Here is a 22,471-nt window from a genome sequence, read left to right as displayed (position 1 = left end):
GGGCCAAATTAGGTATGACTAACATGTTTCACCTATTAGAAGTGTGAATACCTGTATACTGCAAAGTTACAAGCAACAGTTGATTGTCACATATAGCCAATTAAAGCGTAGAGGCAATTGATTCGAGGCCCTTACATGATGCCAAAGCACTCACTTACACACCTAAGGGGTAGTGGGCCCTACGCCATATGCCTCTGAGCTAATATTAAAGCAGAATATGTTTTGACCAAATAAGATTTATATTTCATCAAGTGAAGTCTGCAATCATATTACACTTATTGCACATGATTATTCTGCACTTTTGCACCATGTCACTTTCAGAACGAACACTTGTCTTCACTGGTGATTGTTAACACTATTATTTCACTGGTATTTTCAAATATTTTGCTAAACATTATATAACAATAGCCACAATATATAACAAGCATAATAAATACAATGCAACTTTTATAATAAATATACAAAAATAAAATGTCCCTTACCATCACCATGACACTGACAAAAATTGTGCTTAAGGCTTATACACATTTTGATATGTTGGTTGCACTATACCAATTAATTTCCGGCTGGGTCGAAGTTCGAGGTGTACCGAACTTTTGATAGAGAAGTTAACACCACAAGTCCTGTGATTGGTTATAAATGTGAGTGTGTTGGTTGTAAAAAAAATTAGTTTCATCTGGGCTAAAAATGTATGCAATTTTATTTGATGTAGTACCACCGTGTCAAGTAGCCTTGTGCTTAGAACATGTACGGGGTACCTGTAAAAAAAAAGTACTAAAATTTTGTGCGAAACTAGGGGTGTTGCAGAAACATCTGGTTATACCGAAAATGAGCCATGAAAGGTACCATTTTCTGCAGTTAATACTTTGAGGTAGGGGTTGTAGTACTGATATTTATGGGTCACAGTTTGGTTGATATATTGCATATAGTGTTTTTAAACACAAACGTTAACATGGTCGCCTATGGGATTTGAATTGGTATAGTCCAACCTGTTCTCCTACCTTGCGAATGCTGTAAGTTTTATTTTTGTGGTGCATAATATTGGATATTATCCTATTTGGATATAAAGCTAATAGGAATCTCCATTGCTCCTGTTGTTAAACCAGTTCCCACTCCCCTTCCTCACTGCCCGATGACATGGTGCGATGCAGAGTCTGGTCGACAGACAACTGACGGCGGAGAATGTACTTCATGTGGCAGTGCTGCATCTGTCCTTCCATGCTTATAGCCCACAGGTCATCAGAAGGCGAGACTATAATCAAAATTATAAAAGAATGAATGAATTAATGTTTAATAACACACCAACACAAAAATGTACATCAGATATGGGATGTCAAACAAAGGTAAGTGCATGTATGTGAATTAAAAATTATAAAAACAACGTTATCAATGCAAGGATTATCAGCAAACATATACAGTGAGCACAAACACAACTAGATTTTATTATTTTACATGTTGCAGACAAATAAAATTACAAAATACAAAAATAGACAGAAAATCCAATAATGTTAGTCAATTTAAGTGACAGTGGCAAGGAAAAGAGGGGAGATGTTGACAAGGCGAGTATAATTTTACAGAAAGCAATGATGTCAGCATTACAAAACACTGAATAAAGAGTGAGGGGTATTACATAATTGTTCGATGACCCCTATGTTTAACATTTGCAACTGCTGGTTAAGCAGTCTTTCCAAATATACAAAGCATGTTGTGTCCATATATTTTTTTCTTTTCTTTGGTAATATATTCTTGATGCAAATCACCTGTTATGGAACAAAATGACCATGACTGCTTGCATTTTACTTGATGAACAAATTAAGAAATTGTTTTGAAAATATTACACAACTTTTGACAAACACATCTCTCCCTTCCCCATAAGATACCCCTCAACCCTTATTATAGAATGTTTAAATGGCTCCATACCAAGGCTTTCATCTGTCACATGTGGAACACTGAACATCAAGAGCCTGTGCAGGGGGGAGAATTTTGGGGGTCAAAACCCCTTCCTGCTCAAACACATTTTCTTTTTTTCAATATATTTTTCATGAGAACATGAATAACTCGAGTCCCCCCTCCACCTATAAATTTAGGTTGCTTCAGTCTAAACACACCCATGCTAAAATTACTTCATACGTGCCTGGACATGTGCCACATACTATTTTATTTTATGTCATATAAACAATTTCTCTTTGAAGACTGCAAAGCACAAAGGTTTCAGTCAGATGTAAAATGTACAGGACCACCGTCTAGAATCAAGAATGGCCACACTATTAACAAATTTACCTGACAAGTGAGAAAAGACCCCTGGAAGTTTCTTCCAGTAATCACCACAAACATTATCCAAGCTGATCCCATATCGAAACAGAACTTCTCCATTAGGATTAAGAGCCCAAACACCCGTTTTACTGAGTGCAAGTTCCATTATTTGCGTACCTACAAGAAAAACAAAGAGTCAACATTAGTTGTTCAATATTGATGCTTTAATACACATTTGTGGACCCTCAGATATCACATGTTTTACACTGATTCATAAGCATAAAAAGTATTATAAATATTTTAAGTGCAGTAAATTCATTCCATAAATCTTTAACAAAGTACATGTATATCAATACCAAATATTTGGCTTGCTTTAATTCAGAATTTATTTTAATAACTGCTGCTCTATTTTATTGAAAACTTGAAACATATATAACTAAAAAAACACAAAGAAATTAAAAAAAACCCACAAAAAACTCAACACATTACAAAAAAAAAAAATCAGCTATCAACTTACTCACTAATACATTTGATGACCATAACAGTCATAAATATATTTTTTAAAAAGGTTATTGTTAGCCTAATGATCTGTGTTTTAGGTATTGTTTGACTGAGGATGGAAGAGATGTTATTACCTGGAATGTGAATCCACTCGCTTCCTATCGGCATATTGTCCGTGATTCCAATTCTAACATATGCCAGTCTGCGATTGTCAATTGCCCACACCTGAAATGTGTATCTCATGTTTTAGGAAGGGAAATGGTTTTACTGGTCCATAACAATGTTTTTAATAGTCAAAATGTTTAACAATAACCAGTATTAAATACAGATCATTAACAACTTCACACGTTTAGTAGCTATGTTTGAGTACATTATAATAATACAAATTTATCTTTTTCTATATTTTTGTAATAAAATTGCATTGAAAACTACACATACAACATGACTAACTTTAAAAAAAAAAGAATCATACGTTATGCAGAATATATAATCCAAACTGCTAATTACCATCCAGTCTAGCGGTCCAACTATAACTTTAGTGAAGACGATTTCCGAGAAGGAGTCGATGGGAAGCCAAGCTGGACTGAGCTGCTGGTCCTGAGGAGCCTTGGCCCCTATTCTATGATAGACATGCCCCTCACAGTCCACAGCCCACACAAACAAGGCATTACAGCTCACATGTATCAGCTGAGAGTCACCTGTAGAAAATATAACATCATATGTAACACATGTACCAGCTGAGAGTCACCTGTAGAAAATATAACATCATATGTAACACATGTATCAGCTGAGAGTCACCTGTAGAAAATATAACATCATATGTAACACATGTATCTGCTGAAAGTCACCCGTAGAAAATATATCATATGTAACACACATATCAGCTGAGAGTCACCTGTAGAAAATATAACATGTAACACAAATATCAGCTGAGAGTCACCTGTAGAAAATGTAACATGTAACACATGTAGTGATCAAAATAAGCACATTTATCCTAACAAGTCAAAATGTGCTTGGACAAACAAATTTTACTTTAATGGTTGGACAAGAAATGTTTTTTAATACAGTTTCAATCTGAGCAGTTCAAAACATTGTCCTTGCACTTGGATGAAACAACCAGTAAATGTCAAGATGTACTTGTCCAGTAGACTAGTGAACAGTTTTTTGCTTATTACTATCACTGACATGTACCAGTTGGGTGTCATATGGACAAATATAACATAAAACAAATATGTTCATGTTAAAAATCAACTACAAAATTAAACAATACAACTCTTATGCAATAATAAAGAATTACCTAATACTATTTTAAAATATGATACAACTCTCTGCAAAAGTCAATAATAAGTTTGTTAACTGCACAAAATGATTAAAATAAAAATTAAAATAATTATTCTAACACTACCTAATTGTGACAGATCCAGTTCTGACCAGTTTGAACCACCAGGGCAGTAAGGACCCATTCCAGCTCTGACCAGGATGTTGCCAGTGTCATCCAACCCCCACACAGAGGTCGGTCCAGCATGGAGACTCATAAACAAGGGGGATGGAGTCACCCAGGTTCCCGGACTCGTGGAGGCCGAAAATGTGAAGAGTTCTCCATTTGGCTGCTGAGCCCAGATTTGGCCTGTTAAAATAATAACAACCAACTAGTTAGTTACATAATATAAGTCAAACTTGCTATGCAGTATATTTAAGAATCTATATAAATATTTCATAAATATCTAGCAACAACTTTCTTAATATGTTTTAACTGGGTCCAAGAGAATAACCTGCAATGTCACTTTAGTTATTTTGAGAGAATTGAAGTTTGAAGTTTACAACTCAGCAATTGTGGAATATTTATACCTAAGCAAGAATGATTATGACCAACACTTAGTAGCTTACCATAATTACAGGGTTTTTTGTTGTCATTGTGACTTTGACATACACGACCTTTATAATGTAGATTGTCTGTTTGGACATGGTTTAAACAAAATTTATTCCGAATTATAATGCTGGTTGAGGATTGGCCAACAGGCAAAATGCCCTCTCCCTACAATTTGAAAATGTAATTCAGGTTTACACAAGATGACAGGTTAATCGTAAATTCCATGATTCCAAATCTTAAAGGCATATTCCCATGGGCAAGTTTACATATCTATTTGCAACCCCAGATCTACCAAGGATTATAAATAAAAGTAACCTAGATTACTACTGAGATGGAAAAAAAGGTGGGTTATTTCTATAGTGATGTGACAACTCCTGGGGGAGGGGGGGGGGGGGGGGGCGCTATATGCATTTAAGAGTGGAAAAAAAAATCAATCATGCATCTCAGATATAATAATACATGGTCAATAATTCTCCAATACTATTACCTAATACTTGTATAGCAAACATTGTTTGGAAACATTGATATGTTTGGATATTGTTACCTACACACAATTATAAATGCTGCACTTGGCCTTCCATATGTTTCGTGTCCACACAGTACATTAATTGAAATCAAAACGGTTTAAAGCAGTTAAATTGATTCATTGATTCATGCATTGATTCATGCATTGATTCCACTATTCTTAAATTTATGTCCGTAGGATAGTCATTTCTACCAAATAATACTGTTTTGAGGTGAAAACCACTGTTGTAATAAAACTTTGTTCAGCAAATATTATCATACAAAGGACATGTAAACAGAAAATGAAGTGTATTTTCAAATGGATAACCACAACTGCATGACGGATTGTGACCGATATATCTTTTGAACATATGATCATTTAGATCACTACATACTAAGCGAAGTCTACAGTAAACTATTTGATTTGCATGCCTTCCAAATTCAAGAAATTGCTTATCTGTAAATTTAATATCGGACGGATTTCTTTTTCAAAAGCAAAAAATTATTTAATATTTGTAGTGTCAGTTCTGAGATTGTTCCAGATATGAATTCCAGATGGTAGAAAAGAACTTTTATAGAATTTTGTTTTGCTATATACAGTTTGGAATTTGCCAGCGTAACAAAGAGTGTAATTTGAATTGTTAAATACTTTTGGTGGTACCAACGATGATAGATGTTTGGACATCATAGGACCCTTGGACCCTTCATATATGCTAGTGAAATTATTTATCAGCAAGTATTTTGTTTTCAACAGAATTATGCATGACATTAGAAGCCAAAAAAGAAGCCACAAATTAGTTACAATTGGACTTATTTTTTAAACTATTAAAACAAATTTAGAGCAAGAAAAACATTCTAGATAAAAATAATGTTGTTACCCCATTCAAGGTCAGCATTGCAGGCTGAGATTGTTTTCCAAACTGTTGAGGAGGCCATTTCCATCAGCTGGGCTTCTACCCATCGATAACCTGGAATATAAATAATTGTGAAACTTGACTTCCCATGCAACATTTTTAGGGTATTGGTATGGCATTTACTTTGAAGCAGAATTTCATTGTCAGATGCTTAATTGCCCAGAATGCTGATGAATCATAATTAAAAGTGAAACCAAAACATCTCAGCCATCAGTATGACACAAAATCTTCAGAATTAAAACCTATGTCACAGAACATTTATTCTTATTAGCTGTACTCATTGAGTATAGGGTTGCAATTGAAATCACTGAGTTATGAAAAATAAGAACAAAAAACCCCAAACCCTAACAATATAAAAGTGAACTAGTTATGGATTTTAGGCATAAAATTCTTCAGGGACCTATTTCACTAAACATTTTAAGTTTATGTCTGCTACTAGCAGTTATACCGGTCATGTGTTTACACGTGTTTGGCATCAATTTCACGCAGAAAATTACATCATTATGGAAGCTGGAGTATTTTAAAGACAAAAGAAAATGAAATATGTGTTCTTCCAACTATATTTATTGAACTATAACAGTAATAAGAATTGTGGTTTAGTCGTAGATTTAAGTTTACATGCAAAACTAGGCTTACGATGTTTAGTGAAATTGGGCCCAGGACTCTTACACACTTGACATTACAAGAGTATACAGGGGAAAAAACAAACCCAGTATTGTCCTTTTTTATCCATGTTAAAACATTTTTATTACGGAGGTTATCAACTTTACATCTATACATTAGCAACATGTGACAGTGACAGTTCACATTAATATGAAGAATTGTCATCTTAAATGATTATCAATTTACCATCAATGACTACTTTATGTTTCTGATTGAGCACTATAGTTTTAACTCACCAAGAAAGTTTCCTCTGCAGACATGAAGAATATTTTTGTATTCAAAACACACCCAGATTCCTGGTGCACCAGCTGCGATTAGACCTCCCCTACTGGTGCTTAGAAGATAAGACAGTTTCTGTGGATCAAACTTCCTCGCTAGAGACCGCAAGGCATCAATGGCAGTTGCATCTTGAACAAAGTATTCACTCATGGGAACCTTCAGACAAAAAAAGAGAGGTCAAATAAATTTTTTAAATTGTCGACTCCACATGCAAGTAAAATAAAATAAAATTTGCTGTCTCTGAAATTGTCTATGACATAATATATAAATTGCAAATTTTTATTTTACTTAAAATTCAGAAAAGGAAAGAAATATATTATTCTGCAACACACTGTTTAATCAACAGCTATATATATATATATATATATATATATATATATATATATATATATATATATATATATATATATATATATATATATACATCAACATGTCATATAGCTTGAGACATGATTCTGAGACAGAAACCACCACCAGTGCTACAATAGTCCACTTCTTGTTAGCAGCAAGGGATTTTGTATCTGCAGTGACATAGTAGTACATGTATATACCAGTCAGAGAACACTTTAATGGAAAATAATCTAATGGGTATTCATAATACCTCAGATGAACTTTTTATCAAACTACAGAGTATTGTGGAGTATCATAACAACACTACATCCTGCTACCAAATCGAAAGTTCCTAAATTGTCCAATATTCTTGTTTTGTTGCATATGTCACTATATAAAACAAAGAATAATAAATCACTGATATTGTAGCATGTTATACAGGAACCATGACCCATGGAACTAATCTTGAAAAGCTAGATTTAGTGTAGCAATATTAAAAACCTACCTGCCACCATTTTCCATCCCCCGTAGGGTTTTCCCTGGTAACATTGGAGCAGAACCAGACTCTCCCGGCAACATCAAGGGCCCACCCTATGTCCTGATCAGACAGAGCGACGTTTGTACACAGCAGACCTTCGGGACATCTGCAATCATAAGGACAACTGTAACTAGCTTTCCACACACAAAGTCAAATCAAGTGCACATACATTTTCTTTCCATTGGGAACTTAATGCCATCTGAAACTGTTAAAAAACTAATCTCCCTCTCATATATGCTTTAGTCACATCTGTAACCCAATCTGCTTTCTTCATAGTGGGCTGGTCTGTCTAATATATTTATTAACATGTTATACTGATTTTAAAAAATAGAAAAGCTATTATGGTGTGGTGATAAAAAAATATTCTGTAAGAGTATCACTGGTGTTCTTTAGGGTGAGATCTAGCTCTGTTGGTAGAGTGCTCACCTGAGGTGCTCATCAAAGGATCAAAATCATTAGTGGACCCATCATCTAATTGGGGTTTTGTCCATCTCAATCCGCTCTTCATGACTGATATATCAAAGTATATGCTGTCCTGTGTGAACAATTGCATATTAGGTATGTATCCTCCGAAGATTATGCGTCAGAATCACCAATATCTGATGATTAACAATCAATGTCTAAGAGACATTGAGGTGATGTTATCAAAACAAACTTCTATCTTTCGGTTTTCTTTTTGTTGTACATGTTATTTTGATCACTGTCTGGTTCATTCTACTTACACGTCCACTACATCAAAGTCATTTCCTTCTGAACACTGGGCTGTAATCCCTTTTCTGTATATCAGTGTGTAATCAGACTTACACATCCACTACATCCCAGTCAGTGCCTTCTGAACACTGGGCAGTAATCCCTTTTCTGTATATCAACGTGTAATCATACTTACACATCCACTACATCCCAGTCAGTGCCTTCTGAACACTGGGCAGTAATCCCTTTTCTGTATATCAGTGTGTATGTAGTCTGGTTTATCATACTTACACATCCACTACACCCGTCAGTTCCTTCTGAACACTGGGCTGTAATTCCTTTTCTGTATATCAGCTTGGAGTCTGATTTATCATACTTACACATCCACTACACCCGTTAGTTCCTTCTGAACACTGGGCAGTAATCCCTTTTCTGTATATCAGTGTAGTCTGGTTCATCATACTTACACATCCACAACGTCCCAGTCAGTTCCTTCTGAACACTGGGCTGTAATCCCTTTTCTGTATATCAGCATGTAGTCTTTGGTTACTGCCCACACAACTCCGTCCCGACACACAATTTGTTTAAGATCATATGCACAGTCCACCTTCGTTGATCGGAAACATGGTCTTTCAACAGATAATCCTTTTTGTATCATCACTGTACCATTATTTTTCACATACCTTGACAAAAGAGAGAAAAGGGATTATTCTACAACTTGAAAACAGAAGCATTTACTTAAATGTAAAACAGAATTTATGTTATAATTACAATTTAAATTGTACCAAACCTTTAGGATTGCATTTTTTGGTGTAAACGTACACTTTTTTTAATGAAATAATTCTTCTCTTTTTTTGTCTTTTTTTACCAGTGTAGGCTAAAAAGTACTCTCTTCTGACAAAGTTACGGAATGGTACCCAAATCCATAAAGATATTTTTTATACTTCTTGGTAGAAATCCACAAATAAAAAGTAAAGTTTGTTTTATTTAACGACGCCGCTAGAGCACATTGATTTTTTATCTTATCATCGGCTATTGGACGTCAAACATATGGTCATTCTGACACTGTTTTTTTTAGAGGAAACCCGCTGTCGCCACATAGGCTACTCTTTTTACGACAGGCAGCAAGGGATCTTTTATTTGCGCTTCCCACAGGCAGGATAGCACAAACCATGGCCTTTGTTGTACCAGTTATGAAATCCACAAATAAATGCAGGTTCTAGTGAACAAGTCCATTTGCCACACAGATTACAAATTTCCTTCAAAATATTTCTAGCAAAACCAAAAAACCCCAGAAAACAAAAACCAGGACAAAGAACTAGGAAAAGGAAATACCGGTACTTAACTTTTGAAAACAATTTTCTTAATAACTACATCAATATGCATGAAAAATAGTACAGGATATAATAAGTTACCTTTTGTGGTTTTAGTAAAATATGCATCAAGACATCAATATATAAATGGCGGCTACAGGTGAAATATGAACCGACATGCCATACCACATACCAAGCACAACGATTATCAACAGCAATGAACGCCACATCTCTGACTGCCTCAACCCACTTCATTCCTTCTGGTCGCTTAGCTGTGATCTTCGTGCCAGCATAAGCTGTACCCTTGTGCAGACGCCAGACTATTTTCCCACTCCGAGACACAGATATCTGACTGGCGGATCCTGAAGCTTTTCTCCACAGAATACCTTTAGGACTATTTATTGCACTGAAGTAAATGTGTTCACTCTTATCCGTAAACCAGATATGCGTATCGGACAAAGCCAGACTGTAAATGTTTGCTGGAGCTGAAATCTCAGACCAGCTGTTGGCAAGACGTCGCAGCGTACCATTAGCAACTTCACTTGTACCATCGTAAGGACCTGGTTCACTGTCCAGGTTACTGGGAGGATGAGGTCCTTGTTCGGACTCTGGTTGAGGGGACACAGTCTGATCCACCGGACTGATCAGTGAATCAGTACTGGTTGGTGAAAGAGGAGGAATGTACTTCTTGTAAAAATCGTCTGTGGATGTGTCGGGGGTAGAGTAAACACTTCCATCAGAATTCTTACTTGCAGACTGTTTAACTGGACTCATGTGATCTGGATCAGTGTCGGGTTTAGTTGGGTCATACGACGCAGACATAACTGCTGCCGTTTTATTCAGTTTGTTAATCACAGATCGGCTGGTATCCAACTGGGGAAGACTGCTCTCATCAACGTTGTAGACATATGGAATGTCTGATGGACGAACGACAGTAGAGGTTGACCTGGGATCAGCTGTAGCATCAGCTGGCTTTGAAGATGAATCATCAGTCGGCTTTGCGGAAAAATCATCTACAGATTGGCTTTGTTCTAACTGAGAAGAAGCTCCTTGTATCAGTTCATGGGTTCTTTTGAGGATTTCGTCTGCAATTCGAAGTGTTTCTGTTGGATCCAGACTGGGAACTTCTTTAACTGGTGATGCTGTGGAATACTCTGTGTTAAGAGACTCTGTGTCTGTAGTCCGTGAATGAATGGAATCAGATTTGTCACCGATTTTATCCTCCTCCTTCTTCTTGCTGCTGCTAATAACAGCTGAAAAGAACAAATTTCAATCACATATTACTAACACCTTGATTTACATTCATATGGCTTATGAAAATATCTTATTTGTTCCCAGAAATTTCAATCAGAGCTTCCAATAAAAATATGAAGAAAAAATTATCTGAATTAACATTAAACAATTTAACAGAACCTTTGTGCATTTGCAGTTCAGAAGCTATCAACAAAATTTTGATTAGTCTTACAATTATATATTATACATTAAAGCAACAAAACATGGGACATGACCTGTAAAATAAAAAATAAAATGTAGGCCATTTTATTATCTGTTTTATATGCACCAACCGTAATTATTCCGCAGTGTGATATATTCTTGGCTATTACAGCCGTTTTACTGAATTAAACTACAAGTTGCTTGCACCTTGTAGTATTAATTATCAATTTTGACAAATCCAGTTTGTTTCTGGTCATTCTGGTGTTTGTACTAGTCAAATTATTTTATGCAAGACAAAAAAAAGTCATGTACATGTACTTTTGAACCTAGGGCATGACCTTTAGGTTATTTTAGTTCACACATTGTTCAATTAGAAGGCATGATATATCTACTAAAACTAACCATGTTTGTTCTTTTTCTTTTTATGTTTTTTAGTCTTGTGACTGAACACCAGATCGTCTGAAGCATCTGCCTGGTTGTCACAAACTTTAACCCTCTCTGATATCAAGCCGATGTGTTCAACAGTTGTAACTGTCTCTCCAGATTCCGTTAAAGATTTACCACTAGGATTAGCACTGTCCTTTCTACTATCACTATCAAATACGCTGACACTGTCAACCAAGGCAGACACACATGGAGACATCGTCGTGCTGGAAGACGAATCCATGTTTTCACTAGAAGAAGGCGACAACGGAGAGCCAGTATCAGACACGTAAACATGCAGGGGAGGCAACTCTGGTGACCGGAGTTTCACAACTGGGGGCAGGACAGGTGATTTGGATCCACCCAAGTCTGCAGGCTCCACATCACTGCTAGGACCATCGTCAATCAACTGTTTTACAGACACTTCACTAAACTGTCCCAGAGTGCGAGATGATACAGAATCAGATACACCGTCCAGCAATTTGTTTAACTTTCCAAAGATGTTCTTTTTGATAAATGCTTTAGGAGAGACGTGCTTGTTCGTCTTGTCCTGGTCATCAGGTGAACTTCTCGTGTTCGGTGTCACATGACCTGTCACAGATCTCAAAAAACTGTCAGTGGAAGTAATTGAACTAGACTGTAGATCCGACAACAATGCATGAACTACAAAAATATGCAAACAAAATGACTGAACATAATTGGGTTTTTTAAATGCACTATATGAGCATTACAAAATGAAAATAAACCTCACTGCTAAATTATTAAATTCCAATTTAAAAAGTAAAAAGTAAAAAGCTATCTTTAAGTCAAAATTACTCAATGGTGCTGTAAGAAAACCAAGTACTATTTAATGGAATCTTCTTCTTTTCTTGTACATTAAATACTTTTTGAATTATTGTACTAATTTTAAAACATTCTGTAAAATGGGAAATAAAACTTTTTAAAATCAAATTAACTGATAAAAAATTAAATGTTACATATATTTTAATGAATACCTTTTGGAATGACTTCTTGTTTTAATATAATCATCTAAAAACACTATCTTAATACCTTTTGGAATTGCTTCTGGCTTTAATGCCAACCGTATCAAGTCCGTCTCCGTGTTGCGTCTCAACACAAATATCTCATCGTGATGAACACACACATCTGAAATATAGCCAGCCTTATCGAGATATCCCACAACAGAGTTGGCCTCGGGATCGAGAATGATGATCCACGTCGAGGTCCACGTCAGAATCAGACTACCACAATAAATGTGCAGTTTACCAAACTGAGGTTCTGTCGTCTTCACATGTTTCTCCGGTCGTACAAGGTAAATCTCAGTGTTGCTGGCACCAATCAGATCCTTGAATATGTTAGTGTTCAACACAGTCCCAGTTATGTTAGATCTCCACAGGCGAAGGTTTGGTCGGGCAGCATAAAGCTGAGCGTCACTTGTCTTACAAAGACCAGGAATAAAACAGGCACCATAGCCACCTTCACTGTAAAATAAAAATTAAACTGATAATGTACTGTACCTATTATTACAGTCTGGATATATCTGTCTACATGAACAAATTAAATATAATTCTACTAAGGATATAAAACCATTAAACAGGGAACATTTTGTTTTCAAAAATTTTATTAGCGACATTTTTAGTCAAATGAAAATTGATTAGCAACTACTAGTAAATACTCCAATTTGAAAACATTCACCGATTCAGTGATTCTTTACTTTTTTGTTAACTCATTGTAATTTTAAAACCAATGCACTCACACTTTCCTGTCCTTCTGTCCCACTTGAAAGGTTTTGTTTTCTTCATCTAAGCGACAAACGAGGCTGCGCTGCTTGGTGGATATCAAGAGAGCTTTATGATTATAATGGAGTTGAACCACAGCAGCTGGAGCTTCCTTGAGGAGAACATCCGACTTACACTGGCCCTGTACAATGAAACAACACCAATACAGAGTAAACTGAAAGACTCTCAGACAAAAGGATGCTTTTAATTCTGTTGTCTTTTTTGTTGAGTTTATCAAAAGTTACACAAATTAAACACAAAAATAATTTATGGTTATTTTCACTTTTAGAAGCACATATTCTAGTACCTGAGCTATTGCAAACATTAGGATGACAAAAAACACACTGAAATTGTCAAATCTCAAGTCATAGGGCACTAACTGACAAATATTTCTACATAGTACCTGATAGAAATCCACCTCTGTAGCTACAACAGTGCCCATCTTGTCTCCACTGAACAGTCGCATCCCGTTTGTGCTCCACTCGATGCAGGTCAAAATTGTTCTGTGCATATCCTTCACATAAAATTTTTGTAACTGGAAAAAAAAAATTAAAAAAAATTAATGCAAGCATGTATAATGTAAATGAAAATTACATATAGTATTCTATTGTTGTTTTATTCAATTTTATTAATCCATTTTTTTTTTAATTGCACAGAATAAGATATTTATGAGAAAAAAAATTTGTTTCCAAACCTGTACAACTAGTTCAGGGCATAAAATTTGAATTTTTCAGACAACCAATATGTCGTTCGTGTGGTTTTAGTGATTACATGAACGATTTTCTTCAATAGTTAGATAAAAATGAAAAGGTTAATGGGCAACGATAATCAAACGAGAATCTAAGATGTGATTTTTGTAGCTTTTCTCTATTAAATCATTCTATCATAAATACGAAAATATACTTTTTGTGTGCTATGACTAACTTGAAAGCTGCCAGGCAAAAATAAAAATTAAGCTAGTTTCGATTCGTTGGAAATTAGGAATTTTGGAAATTAGGGATCTCGTGCACCACGGTGCATGTCAATAATACTACATGCTCTTGTGACAGGCAGAATGGATTTTAAACTAATCAATCTAACGGTAGCTGCATTTTGTCCGACACTAGGTACAGTCGCTAGAATGGCATCGCGTTTGTTATTAATAGACTCGAATCAGCCGGAAAGAAGCTACAGTGTCGAACTCCACGGAAAATCCATAATCAGCCAACTTATTCAGATTGGCTTGAAGTAGCGGTGAGAGAGATTTTCATGACACCAATAGGCGTACAGGCTCCCTTTTGTGTAGGGGAAAGGCTGTTTTTCGCCCGAATGAAACAAAAATGCCCGAATCTGGATAACATAATTTATTCATATTAGTATTACTACCAAACAGCTATATAGGGTTGCAAATGAATCAATATGGTGGTAGACTGATGGAAATATATGGTAAAAAGGTCTCAGGTTAGCACATTTTGCCCGAATATCTCTACCATTTTTGCCCGAATTTGAGGTTTTGCTCCAGAAAGGGGGGGGGGGGGGGGGGGGGGGGGGGGGGGGGGGGGGGGGGCAGTTGCTCCCATTTCGTACGGTTATGAAGGAAGGAAATGTTTTATTTAACGATGCACTCAACTCATTTTATTTACAGTTATATGGTGTCAGACATATGGTTAAAGACCACACAGATATTGAGGGAGGAAACCTGCTGTCGCCACTTCATGGGCTACTCTTCGATTAGCAGCAAGGGATCTTTTATATGCACCATCCCATAGACAGGATAGCACATACCACGGCCTTTGATGTACCAGTCGTGGTGCACTGGCTGGAGTGACAAATAGCCCAATGGGCCCACCGACGGGGATCGAAACCAAACTGACCGCGCATCAAGCAAGCACTTTACCACTGGGCTACGTCCCGCCCCTCGTACACTTATGATGACACATGTCTATTTTTATTTTTAAAACATATTTTGTTTCATCAGTGGCATTAAATTGCATCGGTATATAATATAATATTCTAAGAAACTACTCATAAAAGTTCTGTGACGAGCTTCAAACACCGAATGTCATAACACGTGCAAATGTCCGTAAATTGTAAATATGTCGGTGGAGTGCCAACGTAAGCAGCGTTTTATAACGAAAGTGACGGTAGTCATGAAGAAAATAGCTAGACACGTTGAACGACGGAGGGAAAGCTGGTTAGAACATTACCATCAAAGAAAGAAAGAAAGAAATGTTTTATTTAACGACGCACTCAACACATTTTATTTACGGTTATATGGCGTCAGACATATGGTTAAGGACCACACAGATTCTAAGAGGAAACCCGCTGTCGCCACTACATGGGCTACTCTTCCGATTAGCAGCAAGGGATCTTTTATTTGCGCTTCCCACAGGCAGGATAGCACAAACCATGGCCTTTGTTGAACCAGTTATGGATCACTGGTCGGTGCAAGTGGTTTACACTTACCCATTGAGCCTTGCGGAGCACTCACTCAGGGTTTGGAGTCGGTATCTGGATTAAAAATCCCATGCCTCGACTGGGATCCGAACCCAGTACCTACCAGCCTGTAGACCGATGGCCTGCCACGACACCACCGAGGCCGGTCATTACCATCAAGCACATACAGGTATGATGTACAACTAGGTGGTCAGGGATTTTTCAGTGCACGCAGTTTTCCAAAACATAGATGATACTAGCTAACACACGTTGTTGTTTTTTTCCTGACGAGCGATTACAGCTTTTGCATGAACGATCCGTCATTTATGTTGATATTGGTTTTGCATAACTGACAGACGAATGACAGAATCATCCGTGCCAAATTTTATGTCCTGTAGTTATATTGTCAGTCTCCTTCTAAAGATATTAACAGTAAACTGAAAAACTTGAGATGTTTTAGTATTTTTTTTTAATTTGACTCCAAAACTCGGGCAATACACTTCTTCCATGAACTTTATCAAAGTAATGTACATCATGCACTCTGTTTAAAATACTACCCAGTATAAAACAATCTGCTGAAATATACACTACAAAATAAATTATTTCACTGTGGCATTACTGTAACCTGGAGTTAAAAAAACCCATAACATCTATACCCTGAAACAGATGTTCTGGTCTGATAGTTCACACATTTTGTTTTTCACAAAAGACTTGAATGTCACCTGTTTATTTAAACCAGTCATCATAGATGGAAGCTGAAAAATACATATCGCTCCTGAAGCCATGCCCACAGCCAGCTGATAGTCAATTCCGTGATGCAGCTGAACACAAGTGACAACATCGTTGGAGGTCTGTAAAACAGATTCTACATTATTACATGTAATTCAGTAGTTTTTCACTATTATTTTACAATATTAATGATTATGGGTTTCCATTGAGGATAATAATAAAAACATTAATATACATGTACAATGTATACACAATATGTAATTATAAAAGATGGACATTAAAAAAGAATGTTCACGGTTTAAACTTTCACCACTTGAGATATTTAAATACACGTATATTATGCTAATTTGGTATTCAAAAAAATTTAAACATCAATAAAATCATGTGCATGCAAAAGTTTGTCAAATAATAATTCTAGTACCAGTGTTTGGTGTACAATTCCCACCTGGACCTAGAAAAAAGAAGCATAACTGTTTTTGATAATGACCAAATTCCAACTACATATATACTGAACACAAAAAGAAACTTCCGATTTCTACATATAGTATTTGTTGTGTTAGCCTTGAGCTGTATTATCAGGATTCATGAATTTTATAGACTATTTTTGCACTGTTAATCGTTGACAACGTGAAATTCACTTTGCAGATGCATGCATGGTTCGACATGTCCCGTGTAGTATTCGGTCAATTTTTTTACTTGTCTTACTGACATTGTTGTCAAGTGAACGAAAACGCTTCAAAATTTGTAAAAAAATTAAAGTTTTTTACATTGTAGCATTTTTAGTATGCCAAGAATACCCAATAATTTATGCGAACGGGCGATTGGCATGCTTGATGCTGGCATGTCGACAGAAGACATTGCAAGGCATGTTGGGAGTTCTAGTCGAGCGATACGAAATCTTCGCGTAAGATTTCGAACGACAGGAAGCACCAACGACTTGCCACCTCGTGGACGTCCGCGTGTTACAACACGTGGTCAAGACCGCTATATCATGAACACGCATTTGCGCAATCGATTCCAAACTGCCACTGCTACTGCTGCTAACACACCTGGGCTTCACAATAACCGAATCAGTGGGCAAACTGTTCGTAATCATCTGCGGGAGAACGGTTTACATGCACCACGTCCTTATGTCGGATGTGTTTTAACGCAACGTCATCGTCTAAATCGGGCACGTGTACACACTCGTTGGATACGGCGACGCTGGAATACCGTTCTTTTTTCGGATGAATCCCGATTTTCTTTACAACGTGGTGATGGCAGGGTGCGCGTCTACCGTTGGAGAAATGAAAGCTATGCTGACTGTTTTCTTGAATGAGATCGTTTCGGAGGTGGTGGTTCTGTCATGGTCTGGGCAGCCATTGCCCATGGTTATCGTTCACCACTAGTCGTCATTGATGGCAATTTAAATGCTCAACGTTACCGCGATGACATTCTCGCTCATCACGTCATTCCTCTGTTCCATAACAACGCCAACATCTCGATTTTTCAGCATGATAATGCCACCTCTCATACAGCTAGAGACACTGTAAATTTTCTTAGGACAAATAACATTGATTTCATTGATGACTGGCCCACTAAAAGTCCTGATCTCAACCCCATCGAGCATGCCTGGGATAGTCTGGACAGACGACTGAGGCGTCGTCCCAACCCACCCGCTAACGTCAACGAACTTCGTCAAGCGCTCATTCAGGAATGGAACAATATTCCACAGGCAGAAATCAACACTTTAGTCAATTCTATGCACCTGCGATGCACTGCAGTGGTCAATTCAAGAGGTGGTCATACCAGTTATTAAGTGGGTGTTTTTATTTTTAACCCCTACCACACTTGGTCAAAATTTCTCCCAGTTTCTGTTAACCTATGGCCATGATTTTTGACCAAACGATGCATCATGGAACACTCGTTAAACGCATATATAACAATTATTCCCCCGGTTTGTTTTCATCAAGTTATGTTAAGCAAAGTTAGCGGAAGTTTCTTATTTTGTTCAGTATATATACAGCTAACATCTGTATATAAATGATAGCTTTGTGGTACACAAAAAATTAATATAAATATTTGAAAGGAAAAAAAATAATTCATATACAGAATAAAAAATAAACCAGGATTACCTCAGACTTTAGCCTCTCTAAAGTCTGTTGTTTTCTGTGATAGAGGAAGACAATTCCAATATTGGTTCCAAGAGCAATGAAGTTTTCATCAGCATGTATGCATGTTAGTATGAGATCACACTGCATCAGAAGACCTCGCTGTGCCTTCTTGGGAATCTGAGACAGAAGGCTCCATAGAGAGTCATGCTCTCTGGGAATCTTAGGTCCTGAGTCTTTTTTCTCTTCTTCTTTGGCCTGTTGCCCATCATCTCCTGTTGAAGCTTCTGATGCAGATACATCTAAATCTTTCAGATTTGATACAATATCTTGTACATTTTGAACAAGACCATCATCTTTGTCTTGCCTTTCATCATCATGTAATGACTCCGATTTGTGTTTCTCTGAAATGGCAGTTCCTGATGCATTAACTGTGACATTTTCAGCAGCCACAGAGTGGTCACCAGCGACAGATGTCTTTACATCTTTAACAGTTCCTTCTTCAGTAGGACTTTTGTCTTCCAATGCTGTATCCACTGCTGAATGATCAGATTCATCTTTAATAACTGGTGAAAACCTGCTTCCATCATTTTCAGCAAGGGCAGAAGAACCATCTCCTTCATTGACTGCCTGTATGTCTGAACACTTCTCAGAAGTGTGGGATTCAGAATTATCCACAGTTGTTATATCTGCAGGGTGTTTGAGATCTGTGTTCTTGGATTTTGACATACTTTTAAGGGTTATAAGTACCAAGACATAACCTCATTACCATACATGCCCCAGATTAATCTCTAAACATTCAACTACTTTCATGTTTCATGCTAGTCACATTCCCTTTCCATTTTCTAGCTCTGTTTAGAATATCTGCAAACAAGAAGAAGAAGAATTTATAATATATATTTTTAACCATATATATTATAAATTCTATAAGAAAAATAAATTATTGTTAAAAAAAAGAAAAAAGAAAAAAAGCGCAACTGATTTAACAGCCAAAATACATTAAGAAATTTAAGAAATAAATGTTGAGAACTGGTTATGTCTGAAGTCATGGTATTCAGGTAAACAAATTTTAACAATCAACAAATTAAAAAAACATCAAGCAATTTTATTTATTTATTTATATTTATATTTATATTTATATTTATCATATAATATTTTACATTCTCAGTGCAATCAAAGTATGTGATGTTTTTCAGATCACATACTTTAAGAATTTGATAACTTTGCAAATTAGATGTAAATTAGTCGAGGTCTCGGCACTAGGTTTATTGACATTTAAGCAAACATACTTGGGTGACACTCCATGATTGATGTATGCATTCATAGTCATCAAATAAAAACATTTCAATGGCAATTTGACACCGAAAGCTGTCCAGCGTTCAGAAAACAAAAAACGTTAGGCATAACTTTATTTTGATTTAAGGACATCCAAAATGACGTCATTTGAGTTTGACGTCAGTTCCATTCAAAAATACACTGCGCCACATATTCTTACATCATTTGAATATCTAATAATGGCGGACTGGAATTAAAGTTGTGTGTACAGTTTACAAAAACATGTTGTATTAAGCGTGAGCTTATATGATAAAGAGATTATTACCCTCGTGTATTTCGGTATCGTCAATATCATATATTAGGATTAAAAATAATGTATTATGCTCGCCAGAGGCTTGCATAATACAATTTTTATTCCTAATATATGATATTGACGATATCGAAAAACACTGGTAATAACCTATATATATATATATATATATATATACACACACACACACACACGTCGTTACAACGACCGTCGTTACTACGACATATACACCATCCAACCACAAATTGTTGGGAACAAATGCACATCAATGTTATTCTGTTCAGTACACCGGAATTCACACCTTCCGACACTGACAAAGCAAATTAGGAACAAACGTGCATCAGACGTCTCAAAACACCTCTTTACAACAACATTACATAATCACAGATACTGTAGCACGTTGGCAGTACACACACAACCACTTAGATTCCTTGATCTTGTAGTGAGCCGACTGTGCCACTTGCTGTCCGAGCTACCGATGTCTGCGAAATCTGTAGACATATGTATTGCTTTTGCAAATAAGCCTTTTAAAGGCTCAAAGGATTAACTTCGAACAATAAAATCTTCTATTTTCATATTTTGTAAATGAAACAGGTACCAATCGTGATTAGACTGATGGTGAATGCGCCTTATTTAATATATTTAATGATGTTTTTTAAAAACATATTTAATGTATGTACGTGTATTTGTTGTTTTTAATAATAATTGCAATGCATTAATTATTTAAATGCTATTCAGTCATCATTTATTACTTTTTGTTACGTAATTTTGGAAATGGAGATAACTCATGACAATTCGATACACTGGCAATTTCGATATAACGACAAAGTGACCCAGGGACGAACATGGTCGTTGTAACGAGGTCTGACTGTGTATATATATATATATATATATATATATATATATATATATGGAATGTGTTAAAGCTGCAATTCCACCTCACTCATGTATGTTTATTACATTAATTTACAAGAAGGAAATGTTTTATTTAACGACACACTCAACACTTTTTATTTATGGTTATATGGCATCAGACATATGGTTAAGGACCACAAAGTTATTGAGAGGAAACCCGCTGTTGGCACTTCATAGGCTACTCTTTTCGATCAGCAGCAAGGGATCTTTTATATGCACCATCCCAGACAGGATAGCACATACCACAGCCTTTAATATACCAGTCGTGGCTGGAGCGAGAAATAGCTTTGTGGGGAAGTGGAATTCACTTTGGTGCTTAAACAAGGCAAAGTTCAGTGGCATAACACAATTATTTCATCTGAATCGCTACCTATACTGAGCCATGAAAATTTAAATATATATAATTTATCAACATTGTAAGTTTGAATCACATCTAGATTTTATTTAGTTAATTTAGTTTTTTCTTGCTGATGTCCTCATGTTAAGATTTATCATTATTATCAACAGTTTCAACTTCTGGAGAGGAGAGACGTAATTCAGTGGTAAAGTGTTCATCTAGGATGGAGCCCAGATGGTGGTCCTATTGGGCCATTTCTCATTCCAGCCAATGCTCAACAACTGGTCATACTGGTATGTACTACCCTGCTTATGGGTAGTTGACCAAGGTAAACATCTACGGTCCGTTTTTTTAACATTTTGACATTTATTGGACCTCCAATAAGCAATAAACATCACAATAATAAATATTGGCATGACTTCGACCCTCGAACTCTTTAATAAATATTGTACCAAATATGTTTATCTTGATGAATTAGCCTATCATGGGATGGTGCATATAAAAGAACCTTTGCTACTAATAGAAAAATAAAAAGAGTAGTTCATGGTGTAGCAGCAGTGGGTTTCCTGTTATCTGTGCAGTCTTTGTAGATAACTGTAATTACAAAGTGCGTCGTTAAGTAAAACATTTCCAATTTTCTTCCTCCCTTCGACTTTCGGTTTGTCTTTCCAATCTCAGATCTGCCATTTTCATAATTTGGGGGTCTTTCATTTGTTAATATTTTCTAAACAGTCTGCTACTTGACAGTTTTATCTATAAAATAAATAACAAACCATGAAATAATCAGTGATTCACCATGCGTGAAAATTAATCTAATATGCAATGCATTAATTAATACATATTGTTCAAAAGTTGACTGTTACCATTTTTCCTATCATAATCATATGACAAACACCATGGTTGTTGGTTG

The 22,471-nt window shown here is 36.2% G+C and overlaps 1 protein-coding gene across 1 annotated transcript; it reads right to left on the bottom strand.

Moving 5' to 3' along the window:
* Positions 1-905: 905 nt before the first annotated feature.
* Positions 906-22,471, bottom strand: LOC121371532 (tectonin beta-propeller repeat-containing protein 2-like). Its single transcript, XM_041497493.1, has 17 exons — positions 22,425-22,471; positions 18,749-19,588; positions 16,628-16,756; positions 13,894-14,025; positions 13,469-13,632; positions 12,763-13,193; positions 11,692-12,375; positions 10,049-11,108; positions 9,010-9,225; positions 7,820-7,958; positions 6,942-7,140; positions 6,007-6,096; positions 4,160-4,381; positions 3,262-3,452; positions 2,889-2,979; positions 2,281-2,430; positions 906-1,252 (listed from the first exon to the last, which is right to left on the bottom strand). Exons 2-17 carry the CDS (start codon positions 19,451-19,453, stop codon positions 1,098-1,100), a joined length of 4,758 nt encoding a protein of 1,585 aa, XP_041353427.1. The 5' UTR covers positions 19,454-19,588; positions 22,425-22,471; the 3' UTR covers positions 906-1,097.

The sequence above is a fragment of the Gigantopelta aegis genome, chromosome 4 (genome assembly GCF_016097555.1).
Source record: "Gigantopelta aegis isolate Gae_Host chromosome 4, Gae_host_genome, whole genome shotgun sequence".
NCBI classification, from domain to species: Eukaryota; Metazoa; Mollusca; class Gastropoda; order Neomphalida; family Peltospiridae; genus Gigantopelta; species Gigantopelta aegis.
This window is presented reverse-complemented; position numbering and strand designations above follow the sequence as displayed.